This window comes from Oryzias latipes, chromosome 3 (genome assembly GCF_002234675.1).
Source record: "Oryzias latipes chromosome 3, ASM223467v1".
In the NCBI taxonomy this organism is placed as follows: Eukaryota; Metazoa; Chordata; class Actinopteri; order Beloniformes; family Adrianichthyidae; genus Oryzias; species Oryzias latipes.
The window spans coordinates 14573586-14586582 of NC_019861.2; the positions used below are offsets into that span (position 1 = coordinate 14573586).

The following is a 12997-nucleotide window of genomic DNA, read 5'->3' on the forward strand; positions in this document are numbered from 1 at the left end:
AATCATTTAAGGCCCATTGGCGAGCTAGCTCATGAACAGGAGGTGAGTTATTGTAAAAAGATTTTTATAGGAGATAAACAAGATGGTGACTTTGAGAAATGAAGACATTATAAGACCAAGGTTTAATAAAAAACAGAAACTATCATGTAGATAAAGCCCTATTGAAGGAAGCCTGTGGCTTTTCATTTATGCCCTGGAACACATTAAAAAAAAAAGTCTTCAGCTAAAAACAATGAACTCTAGTGGTCAATTAAAGCCAGAACAGCCTCCCATGACGGTTTCAATCCCAGACTTAAAAAACCGAGTGGTCACAAACAATTGCCATAGTTTTAATGATTTCTACTGATACATTAAAAAAATGGTATATATTAAAAACTGGGATGTGTTGTTAGACAGTTTATGTTTTGTACCAATTTTAGAACTCTTTTTGTTAAAAAGAGTGACATTTGTTCCAATATCCAAGAAAATACCTGTGAAAAATCTAATCAGCATAAAATCAGATTTAATAAAAAGAAAAAAGGAAAAACATACCGGTAAATTAATTTTTCAATATTTCAAATGTTTCAGTTTTCTTGAAGAGTACATGCTGACTAAGTATTCTGCAAAGTTCCTGCAGAATGTTTGTCAAGTATTAAAGTGTTCTAAAATCCATCTAAAAAAAGTCCTTTTTTAACTAATTCAGCAACTAAACATTTGAAAGTCAGTTGCTTTGTGCTGAAAGTATCAGCTTGGAAAAAAGGGTTTGCAGCAGACCGACAGAGTGGCACGTCTGCTGCAGTTCAACTTCAGGGCAAGTTTCCCCAAATAAGTACAATGAGCTGATTCTCTCGTCTGCTGACGTATTGTCTGACATTTGCGTTGCTCTCTGGTATTTTTACTGCATTTTATGGAACATGAGGCCCAGAAATTACCTTCATGGCGCAAAAAAGTGAAATATGTCTAATTTATTTCCATTTAAATCTCTGGTTGGTCATATTGGGACCAACCAGGGTCACAAATTGAAATGTTTTCCCTCTTTAAGTTTTGCTTTAAGTCAGGAGTTCTGTCTGAAAACGTGTCTGGACCTCATCAGGAGCCCTAGAGGAGAGAGAGGTTTGGGCCAATAGGGGGCAAATTCACAACACTTGTCAAAACACTCTCCCACTCCATGCATTTACATTAGTCTGTAAGCAGAGACTTGTATATTATCCTGAGGAAATGAAGTAAAACATAATGTGGAGACTCTCACTTTAGATCAAAAGAGTAACATTTTAGAAGTATAAATACAGAAGCCCTGTTTTAAGCAAGATGCATTACTTTCAGGACTAAATTGTGCTTCACAGATTGGAAATGTAGAAGTAGAATATTTGAAATAATCAATGTATGTTTGATTTTATGGTCAAAGGTTTAGTGATCACTTGCACCTTAATTTTCTGTCAATTTGTTGAAAATGTATTCCAGGTACTGATTAAAGTTTAAAAAAAGCTATTCAAATATACAGTATCTTTGGTTTTTCTGCTATAACTTGATAACTTGATAAATTTTCATTGGTAAATGTAGAAAATAAAAGTAGGGATTGATTGTAATAAATGGTGTGATTTGTGTGTCAGCCATATTTCGTTCATCTGAAATTGACGCAATGAATCTAAACTGAACAATAGGATATCGTTAAGGACCATAGCAAATATACAGACTCTCAATTTAGAGCATGAAGTCATCATTTTTAGCCTCTGAATTCATTCTGAGTTGATTACAAAGATGTTCAAAGCTCTGGCTTGTCCCACCACACCCAGTTTCAGTTTCATAGAGAGACCCACTCTTTTGGTTCAAAGGTTTGGCTCCTCTGTCTTGCCATGGAATAAACAAAAAAGGTTTCTGTTTATTGAAATTTGTATTTTTGTATAAATCTTTCGGTTTTCCTAAAGGGGACGTGCAGATAAAAAATATTGTGCAAAGTGCAGAATGGAGTCATAAAGCTATTTAATGATGTTTTTCTGTGAGCACAGTTTTCCTGTGTGGATCTATGTTGTTTTTTTTCCAAATTCTACTAGTTTGGACGTTCAGAAATGCAACTAAAATGCTGCTGATGAAGGTAAACTCTTGTAGGGATGGAAGCGACACGGCCATTCCTGTTACACGGTGACAAGTCACGAACAGAATTATGAAGATGCACTGATGGGATTCTACTGTAAAGCTCCTCTCCTCACTGTGGAAAACAGGTGAATCATTGAGCAACTTCTTACCAAAAAGCATACACTTGTGGTTTGTTTCAATGTTTGAGACGACTTATTATCTCTTTGTCCCATTTAAAGGTTTGAGCAGACATTTGTCAACAGTTTGCTGAGTGCGAGTGGAGCCAACTGTAGCAGGGATTACTGGATCGGCCTCACGGACCGGGAAAACAAGGGAGAGTACAGCTGGCTCCCTCTAAACGGCTCCTCTCCACCTTTGACCTTCACCAACTGGAACAAACACCAGCCTGGTGGGTGGAAAGATCTCTGTGCTCACAATGAGTAAGTGGTGGTTGTATTTAATTAGGGTTAGTTTTAAAAGCGCATTTCCCTTCATCCTCCCCATTCCACAGTCAGCGGTGGGGGCTGTGTTGCTATGTCAGGTGGACCTGCTCTGGGTCACTGGGAGGTGAAGGATTGCAAGTCATACAAGGCCCTGTCGGTGTGTGAGCAGAGCGTGAGCAGCTACCATGGTGTTGAGCTGCCAGAGCACCACATCGACGCCTACGCCCCCTGTCCTCCAGGCTGGGAGTCACAGTCTGGGTTACTCCACTGTTTCAAGGTTCTCCCCTCCAACTAGCTGCCAACTTTAAATCTTTTCAATCTGTTTTGTCTACCGTTTTTTCATAGTTTTACATAAAGTAACATGTTAAAAACTTCTGAAGAAAAATATGTTTAACTTGGGAAAAAATGGTTCAAAACATATTTAATTTTTCCCGATCTTTCCCACTTTTGATACCTCCAAATTAAAATGTTATCTTTTGTTTAACTTATATAGGAATGAAGAGCTGTATGAATTTTTTAAATTTAATATTTTATTGGCATTACAATGTTCAATCTTACTGCCTGACATAAGTAGAAGTTGTTTTTGGACTTCTTGTGGATAGATTGTAAATTGTTTCTTTCACACGGGTATGTGTGGAGCAGGATTTAAAAAACTGCAAAACACTCCTTTTAAAGATTTCCAATGGAATCATGCAAGATTTTCAAAGCTACTTCTCCTCCTGTAGCCTTATTTCTATCGACTTTGTTTATAAAAATTGATTTTTTTTAATGTATTCATAAAACTGACATTAGAAAATAAACTGTCTTGTAGGTATTCCACGATGAGAAAGTCCTCATGAAACGCTCCTGGGTGGAGGCAGACTTCTTTTGCCAGGCTCTCGGAGCTCAGCTGGCCAGTTTCCATCACCATGAGGAGCAGGACTTTGTTAACAAACATCTTAGCACAATGTTTGAGGGGTTGGTACTTTCCTCCAATGTTCCTCCAATAAATTATTTATCTGTAGAGAAAAGGTTAGAACGCCTCATGAATAAAGTTCATCAGTCAGATTTGTCTTAATATATATGGGACTGAGTGCATGATTTTCTTATCTTATTTATCTTAAGATACTTTTTTTAAAAATTGTTTTGAAATCTGTTATGAGAAGAATATTTCAGCCTGCAGAAAAATACCACGTGCCGTTAGAAACTTATGATAGCTGTGTTTTTAATTATTAAAACAAACAGAACAAAGTGGGGAAAACAGAGTGTTAGAAAGAATTTAAAAGGAAATAATTTAAAGATAATTCTGTTGGTTTATTACATCATCAATTGAAGTTTCTGGTCTTAGTCAGCTTCATGCACCATCTGCATTTTTGTTTTTTTCTACATCTGTTTATGTAGGGATTGAAATCATTATATTAACCGGTGCTCTTTTGGTGGTGGTGGTGGTTTGTGGCAAATAATTTGTGACATGAATTCACCAAAACTACGTGACAACCCTTAAAAAATTTCTGAAGCTGACTTTTGCCTCCACTTTTTACACAACCCAAAAAATTATATTTAAGTCTTTTCAATTAATATTATTATGAACATTGATTCATTTATTTTTCAGATCCACAGTGATTTTTCAGATATGGACTTCAGTTGCAGTTATTTGTGTGTTTCTTGCTTTTATTTTCTTGGTTTTAGAACAGAGGGCCGTTGGTTCTGGCTGGGCTTTAACAAAAGAAACCCAGAGCATCCTGGAGTCTGGGAATGGTCTGACGGTTCTCCTGTAAGTACAGTCTGAAGTCGTTCAGAAATCATTTCCAAGATGCACGTTGATGCATGCTTTTGTGCAGGTAGCTACGTCTTTTATTGAGGACAAGAATGAGGAGGACGACCGGAAGGACTGTGCTGTGTACAGTGATCTGACCAGCACTCTGACGCCGCAGCCCTGTGACGCCAAACACGAGTGGATATGCAAGGTGTCTCGAGGTAAATGCAGCAAAACAGGCATGCATGTGAACATCAATGCATTTGATCAACAGAGCACTGCTGTCTTTTGCAGGCGATCGGCTAAGAAAGCCCTACTGGTATACTGAGCGTAAGTACAATTGAGTGTGTGGGTAAAGTTAATCTACTGTCTTTCCTGCAGAAATACAAATGTTTATTGAGAGAAAGCCATGTTTCATGACCCCAAACATGTGACAGGCTGCAGCTCCACCTCTACTTTCAATCATTACAGTAGTGTCATTTGAATATGTGAAGTTGCTGCTCTGTAGCCTGCGTGCATTCTGATAATGTGTTTGCATGGGTTGCCTGTCATAAATCTGCTCCTGTTGGAAACCTTGCACATTTGCAGAAAAAGGATGGGTTGTACCAACTTTGACATGTGGGTTGTTTGGGTTTTACTCCCATCGATCTCTATATGACCTTCAAGTGACTAAATTAACAAAAACAATGGTTGAAAACTAAAGATATAAATATATACTTTTTAAGTATATTTTTTCCCATCAATGCCACAGCTAATTTATGTAAAATAAGTGAGACGGAGCATTTTTAAAATCAGAATGAACTAAAAATACCTAATTATATTGAATAGCATGTTTGTGTCAATTTGAGGAAGTCGTTTCTTTTTATGGCTGTGTGTCCTCAGAGAGCGAGCCCTGGGTATTTTTCCGTGGTGCTGAGTACCTGTTGGTGAAGCAGCCCTTCGACTGGCACTCGGTTTCACTGGCCTGTCAGATGATGGGCGCCTACCTTCTGTCCATACACTCCAGGGAGGAGCTGCAGTTCATCAAAGAGCGCCTGCGACGGGTTTGTTCTCTGACTGACTCAGATCTGCACTGAGGGTTACGTACAGATTTGTAAAAGTTTGGTTTTTCTCTAAACACACTTCAAATTGTCACGGCTACACAAACGCTGCAACAGTGTGCAGCTAATGTGTTATTTTAAGATAGGAAGCTTTTCCTCTTATTTCTTACTTTCTATGTTAATTAAAAGCTAATTAAATTAAATGTGTGTCTTTGGAGTGATGATCTCACGACTTGAATTTGTTTTTAGGAACCACACATACGTAAACACACACATGCATGTTTACTACCAAAGAAATCCTCTCAATCGCAGTGGTTTGTCCTCACTAACTGCTCCTTTATTCGTCTTTTTAAGCTGTGCACCCTCTTTGTGGACAAATCTACAAGTGTGAACACAATGGCACTTTGTCTTTTTTTATCCAGACTCAAGTGTTTCTAGACACACACCAAGCAGTGAAAATCTGAAATGAGGATGCTTTAATGCTCGAGTGAACACGCACAGAGGGAGTGAGGAGAGAAGCAGCAGCTGCTCGGATTAGACTAAAGCGGTCTCCTGCCGTGTGCAGAACAGGAAGGTTTTAATGGGAACAAAGCAGGAATGAGGCCAAGCATGGGCCTAATGAGAAGGTGCCTGACAGGCCGGACTAAGGGTTACTTCATAAAAGTCTGATGCATAAATGTGTGGGGTTTTCTGGGTTTTTTCAGGGGTTGTGGTTTTTTTGTGTTCTATCACTGCTCAATGTTTGTCTTCAGTTCTCTTTGGGTCCGACTGACTGGTGGATTGGCCTGTCCATTGGTCCACCTGGAGAGGAGGCCAGGTGTGTGAAGCCTTTTACTAACAATTATTTTATGACATTTTCAAATTGCGTAAAAATGGTTCAAATCCGATCAGCTTTTTCCTGAATGCTTGGAATATTTGTTGCACATTGGAGAGATACTGAGGAGTCATGCACGACCTTCATGTTTACACAGGCAGTTTGGGCCTTTGTGGAAGATTAGAAGAGTCAGACAGATGGGGAAAAAGCTAAATTTAATATAATCTTTGAAAAATGTGCCATTTTAAAAATACTATCTAATTTGAAAGTCGCTTTCAACTTAGTAACTACAGTAACTAAATGTTTACTTAAAACAATCCAAAGGTTTCATTTTTTTAGACAATTTTACAATTTGCACAAAAAAAATAAGATTTTTCCTCTTTTCAATTTTATTTATTTATTTATTTATTTATTAACACAAAAACTATAGCTAATGTTGACACACCTAAAAAAGTTTTTAAAAAAAAGTTCAAACAACACAAAAAATAATAAAATTAAAATTTAAACTGATAATAGCATGGGCTAAACTATAAATTCAATGTCCGACTTAAATAAACTTTGTGTGAACATTAAATAAGAAGTTGAAGAGGCAAGCATAAAACTGCATGCATTTAATTTGCATTAACTTTAAAGTGCATTGGACATAATATAAATTAACAAATCTTTCACAATAAAACCTTCTAGTCTTAGAACATTTAGTGGTTAAAAATTGTGTTAAGGTTTAATTCCAGAGGATAAAAATGCAGGACAGCAGGCAAACAAGGTCACGCTCAGGATAACAAAGGAACTAAATGTATCCACACACTATCAAATTCAAAGTACAAATTGTCTGACAATCATAAAACGTCACAGTGATACTCAAACAAAGGGAGACAAGAAACAAAGTCCAGCTAAGTAAGGGGTAATTTGCTCACAATAAGGAAGCACAGAAAAACTGTTAGAAGAAGGAAGTTTGACTAGAGATTAACTGTAATATTCCTCTCAAAGTTGTTTGCAAAGACTGCATCATTTGAATAACAACGAGCATACAAATGTGGAAGCAGACTCTCCTAAACTTTTACTGTTTTGATCACTCATTGACAGAACGGTGAAAGCAAAATCCTGACAATGTCCTGAAGTCTCTAATAAACAGAATAATTAACAGAATTGAAATTTTTTCCAGATGGAGTGATAATACAGAGGTAGAATTCCAGAACTGGGTGGACAGGACTTCTCATGGTAGCCCTAAAAAAAGCAGGATGTGTGCTACCATGTCATCTTCAATAGGTTAATGCATGCAGACACACACACACACGTGCACAATTGGGGTATACTTGGACTTAAATATGCTGAGATGTGCTGGTTATTTTTCAGGAAAGTGGTCCCTGAATAAATGCAGTGAACTCCATGGCTATGTGTGCAAGAGAATGACGGTTTCTGTGGTGGAGACCCCCAGAGAGCCACACTACATTGGAGGATGTCCTGAGAAATGGCTGTACTTTGGACACAAGGTTCATTCTAATGCTGGAACTCACCACAGGGAACATTAGAATGGCAGAGTCAAACAACAGCCAAATTATTATTATTATTAATGTTATTAGAGCACTAAATGACATAAATATGTGGTAGAAATTGTCAACCCTGTTCACCCAAAAATAGGAATTCTTAAACAGTCACCAGTCAGTCAAATTCTCAGCTGTGAAGTTGGATGTTTAAAAAAACAAAAAAACTATGACCTTTTTAATAAATCTGGGCATTTAAACCTTGTGCTATCCTAAGCACTTTAATATTGGGAGATGGGTCATGTAGACCCACTAGACAGTGCGCTGACCCTTTTTTTCTTCAATGACTTGTGATCTTCACTGGTGTCCATGGATTACATGAAATCTTTCCACCTTTATCCACCTTTGTCATGCTAGGGGGAACAAATTAATGTAAGGATGGGGTCATCTGGACCCCATAGGATAGCAGAAGGGTTAGAAGTTTATTATTCTTTCATACCGTGACATTGTGCTTGTGTGTGTTGGTAGTGTCTTTTACTTCACCTCCCTGACAGTCCAAAGGAGGGAAAGAGCTGGAGGGATGCTCAGTCCATTTGCTCTTCGTTTGACGGCTCGCTGGTTGCCATAGAAGATGAGATTGAACAAGGTATGAGCAACGGGAAGCTGTCATTCCTCATGCGGTTATTTGGAGCAAAAACAGCTTTTTGTGTGCCTTCACTCCTGCAGCCTACATAACCATGCTGCTTCAGGGAAGTTTTGTTGGTGTTTGGATCGGTCTGAGGGATGAGGACACCATGAAATGGATCAATGGAAGACCTGTTATCTACACCAACTGGTCTCCGGTTGAACCAAGGAGTTACCCCATTGTAAGACCCACAAGGTTTCGGACTGATTCTCATAATTTCACAACAGAAAGTTTTTTTATATGGTAATATTTTGCTAATTTAAAGTGCGAAAGCTCTTCAAGGTCACTTGGAAGAATTTTAATTTTCTTAGTAACAGACAAATAACTAAACTTTCAGCAAAATCACTTACTAGTAGGTGTATTAATTATTTATTGGTGGTTTTTTTCCAGCTGTCACTGTGTAGACTGTGTATACTAAACATGTTATCAAGAACATATCCATGATAAACGAAGCCTTGTAGGGACAGATCTGCCTTGTGTCTCTTGTTTGAGGATGAAGAGTGGCTGAGTGGTGTAGCTGATGAACCCCTTTGCACCGTTTTGTCCAATAACCACAACTTCCACCTCACTGGGAAATGGTACGACGAAAAGTGCAGCGATAGCGAGTACGGCTTCGTTTGTCAGAAACCTCAAGGTGAGCTCCCACGCCAGTGCCTCTCTTTCATTGTTTCTGGTCCACACAGTGTATCTCTTTATTGAATCTTTAAATAAATTAAATATATTTATTTGAATTTGCATGGTAAAAATGTTCCAGGTTTTAGACTTTTATCTTACCAAAAAAGTTACAGTAAAATAAAAAAGTTACAGTAATATTCTTCTGTATTTTCAAGTGTTACATAGAGATAATATTTTTTAAGAGGGCTTATGGTACGGAGCATTTTAGGAGCTGCACTGAAACCAGGAGGCTCTAGGGCTCCTTATGTGGATCCCCTAAAATGCCGGAAAAACTAACTAGATGGTTCACCTGATAATCTAAATAGACCTCAGCAAAAAGTCAGGGAAATCTTTACTGATATGAGGACTTTCAACACATTTTCAAAGGAAAGAAACATTGCATTTTTAAACATTTAAAAGATGACATGCAAGATTTTTTTGCCCTTTTCAGTTTTGATGTAAACCTCCAAAATGTTTTTCCAGTATCAATCATTCAACTTCATTTGGTTCCACATTTCTCGACACGCCATCATCTAAAAGTAGTAACCAAAATGGATGTTACTCTGCTTTGAAGACTTGTTTCCGCTTGCATCCTCTGAAAACGTCTCAAACATTAGCATCATTAGAATGATGAGGAAAGTGGGATTAGAATGATTTGTAATCATTCTAATCCCACTTTCCTCTTTCCCACCCACGCATCCACCCCCACCCACTCCTCTGCTTTTTTTCGCTCTTTGCAGATATATCCAAACCCCCCACCCACTCCTATCACCATCCTCTTCCTGAAAATATTGAGTACCGGAGCAGCAGCTACAAGGCTCTGTCTGGTAACATGAGCTGGGAGGATGCGCTGACTAATTGCCATGAAAAGGGCTCCAAACTAGTGAGCATCACAGACGCCTACCACCAGGCCTTCCTCACTGTCCTCGTCAACAGACTGGCCGTCCCTCACTGGATTGGACTGTACAGTTCAGAGGTATCTTTCTTCTCATACACTACATAATACATTTTCCAACTCTCTGTGTGTGCTTGGAGTTTTTATTGCATCATACTGTGTAACTACAAACCATTTTGGCAAGAAGGAAATGTTCTGGATTATTCCCCATTGCATCTATGTGAAAACAAGTCAGTCTTTAAAAAAAAAATATACATGTATATTGTTGAATTGAACCTTAACCCACTGATTGTTTGTTTGGACATTGCTGCGGTTGTCTCTAGTGAAGAGCCTCTGATTTGTTCCTTTCACAAGCATGCACCACTTTCCCAGCTCAGGCATTGCTCAGCCCCCTGTGGAATATTTGAGCCAAAACAGGGAAATGAACACAGGAAGTGGGGGAGTTCATTTTTGTCCCATGTCTCACGGATTTGGTTCTTTCTGCTGTTTCAAAACCTAAATTAAACTGCCTCAGACTCTCTTTTGAACAGAGTAAAGTTTTGGCAAACATATACAGATAATTAAAAAATCATTACATAAAAAGGACTGCTGTTTATTTTCTCAAATGAAAGGGGAATTTTGAAATGAACCACTTTAATGTTGCTTACAGATATAAAATTACAAGAGAGATTCCAAACTATAGTATCAGTTTTTTTTACTTTGTGAAGCTCAAATTTTCATTGTCAGCCTTAATAATATTGATAATGATTGATTACTTGAGCTCTCAGCATCTTCTTTTAACCGAGGTAAACCAGGAAGGTGGCATAGGTTAGCCGTCTCAGAAAAAAAATTTCCTATAACTTTCCATCGACTAAGCGTCTCATTTCTGTTGTAAGGTAGACATTTTGTGTTGCTCCAGCAGCTTCATGTGCCTGCAGTCCCAACACAGTCAGGATTCTAAGATCTCTGGTTTCTGTTTGGCAATTTAATCTGATTCATCTGCGTCTTTAATCGAAAGCACGAGTTCTTCAAAGTCTAGGCTTGAGAGGCTATTCATGAAGAAAATGAGGTTAGAAAAGTGCTCAGGAACTGCATCACTCTGCAGCATTAATGGGTGGGCAGTAGGAGTGTAACAACTCATTTTAACAACGATTCCATTCATATCATCATTTGTTGTTAAAGATTCATAGTCGATATTTGTTCGATTTGAACGATCCGATTTACTAACCTTGAATGGATCCAGGACATCTTTAGCCAAAAGTTCCACCAGTGAGACTCAGAGATAAATACCTGGTACTGAACAGTGCAGCTGAAGTTTTCCACATTCCTCGTATTTCTTGCAAGATAATCAAGTGTAAATTAAATATGTGTACAAAAAAACAAGTAAACAAGAATAAATGTCAAATCCATTCACATTTTAGTTTCCTAAAGTTCAGCTCACTGTTGTTTTTCCACATCAAAATAATCCAAAGGGAACATCATTAGAACATTCTAGCAGACTGTATGGTCACACATCTTTACTAAATTCAAAGTGTTTCCACACGGACGGGAATGATGATCAGTTTTAGCTGTATCACATATATGTTGTCCGTTGTGATGCACTTTGTCGTTTTTACGTTACAGAAAAATAAACCTACTGCACCTCAATCAAAATGGGATTTTCCACTATCAGTATAATCAATTTATTTAATTTAGAAACGATTATGTAATATTTTAGAATCAGAATAAGAATGGGAAATACTTTACTGATCCCACACGTGGGAATTTTGTTTGTTACCGTAGCAGTAAAAGAAGAATATTAGAGATAAGAAAAAATAGATTATAAAAAAAGGTTGATTCTATTACCAACTTGCCTCAGACAGATCAATCTGGATCATAGCAATATAAAAGGGTTCATCAATTAAGTAGATTAATCGTTTACCCTTAGTCGGCAGAATTTCCAATGCCAAATGCCATCCATCTATCTGGAATTTTCTTGTTTTCTTCATTTTGACTATTATTTCCTGAAAAATTATTTAAAATTTGCATTAAGACTCCCCATAAATATGTCTTTCCTCAATTAAAACGTAAAGTTTTTAGTTTTTTAGGTATTTCTTTCCATTTGTATTGTCAAAAAATGCATAAATTAAAGTGCAAACCATAGAAAAGTTCTTTTGATTAGGTTTTTGGCATTCATTCAAAAGTGGTTCAGTGTTTTACAAACTACATCACTTTACATCATTATGTTGATTGGGTGACATAGTATTTTTTTTAATTTCTTTTTCTACAGAGTGGTATCAATTACCGGTGGTCAGACGGCAGTGAAATTGTGTACACGCACTGGGACACGGCGGACGACGAAGACGACTATGTGTCGGAGGTCTGCGTGTACATAGATGTGAACGGAGGCTGGAGGAGAGCTGACTGCAAAACTCTGCTACCAGGAGCTCTATGTTATGTGTCTCCAACACCACCAAGTTAGTGCCATTAAAAGTGCAGCGTAAAAAGTCTTTGCTCGCATGAAACATGCTTAGCTTCTGTGTTCTTCTCTCTGGCAGGCAGTGAGTCGTACATCTCTGACAAAATCGTGTGTCCCTCCTCCTGGGTGAACTTTGAACAGTGGTGCTATAACTTTGAGCATGTTATAGAGAAACATACCTTTGAAGAATCCAGAGAGCACTGCAGGCACTTAGGTAAGCGATTACAAAGTTAACTCAGGTTGGAGGCCTTAACGCCTTTTTCTGGGAAATGGGCGTTTTCATCATAGCGACTGAAACTAAGACGTAGCGGGCGATTTTTCAACACAAGTTGCATCTTGTAAAACGTGGTTTGGATGCAAATGCAGTGGAAGCATTGTGAAGTAACACCTTCAGTGTGTGCCGTCACCACTCAACCTAAACAAGCAGCACTTTAATTGATACAAGAATGTATTGCAGTATTTGATCAAATGCTAAAGTGTAATTCGTTTTTCCCACCCATGCGGCTTGAGCGTTGACTTTCTATGTCTCTCAACATGATGGACTGCATCATTATTTCTATCCAGCTGTCAAATGTCAAAGACTCCATTTTTGTCATGTTTTTATTTTTTTACATTTTTTTCTCTTAAGGTGTCTCCTCCAACCTTCTGACCATTACAAGTAAGAAAGAGAATGACTTCATTTTGGAGCAGCTGTGGTCCTCAGGGTTCATTCACCAGTCCATTTGGTTGGGGATGTACTTCAACATCGACAGTAAGAGTCC

General features: G+C 38.0%; 1 protein-coding gene across 1 annotated transcript in view; it reads left to right on the plus strand.

Moving 5' to 3' along the window:
* The window catches only part of pla2r1 (phospholipase A2 receptor 1), a 33240-nt gene that overhangs the window by 17736 nt on the left and 2507 nt on the right, over positions 1 to 12997 (plus strand). The window contains exons 10-27 of the mRNA XM_023953360.1: positions 2086 to 2198; positions 2292 to 2461; positions 2564 to 2772; positions 3307 to 3452; positions 4164 to 4248; positions 4316 to 4451; positions 4525 to 4560; positions 5113 to 5273; positions 6023 to 6087; positions 7247 to 7350; positions 7438 to 7574; positions 8094 to 8211; positions 8292 to 8431; positions 8743 to 8884; positions 9645 to 9880; positions 12048 to 12234; positions 12316 to 12450; positions 12865 to 12987. Of these exons, the coding sequence (XP_023809128.1) occupies positions 2086 to 2198; positions 2292 to 2461; positions 2564 to 2772; positions 3307 to 3452; positions 4164 to 4248; positions 4316 to 4451; positions 4525 to 4560; positions 5113 to 5273; positions 6023 to 6087; positions 7247 to 7350; positions 7438 to 7574; positions 8094 to 8211; positions 8292 to 8431; positions 8743 to 8884; positions 9645 to 9880; positions 12048 to 12234; positions 12316 to 12450; positions 12865 to 12987 (2443 nt within the window). The remainder of the gene's footprint in view (positions 1 to 2085; positions 2199 to 2291; positions 2462 to 2563; positions 2773 to 3306; positions 3453 to 4163; positions 4249 to 4315; positions 4452 to 4524; positions 4561 to 5112; positions 5274 to 6022; positions 6088 to 7246; positions 7351 to 7437; positions 7575 to 8093; positions 8212 to 8291; positions 8432 to 8742; positions 8885 to 9644; positions 9881 to 12047; positions 12235 to 12315; positions 12451 to 12864; positions 12988 to 12997) is intronic.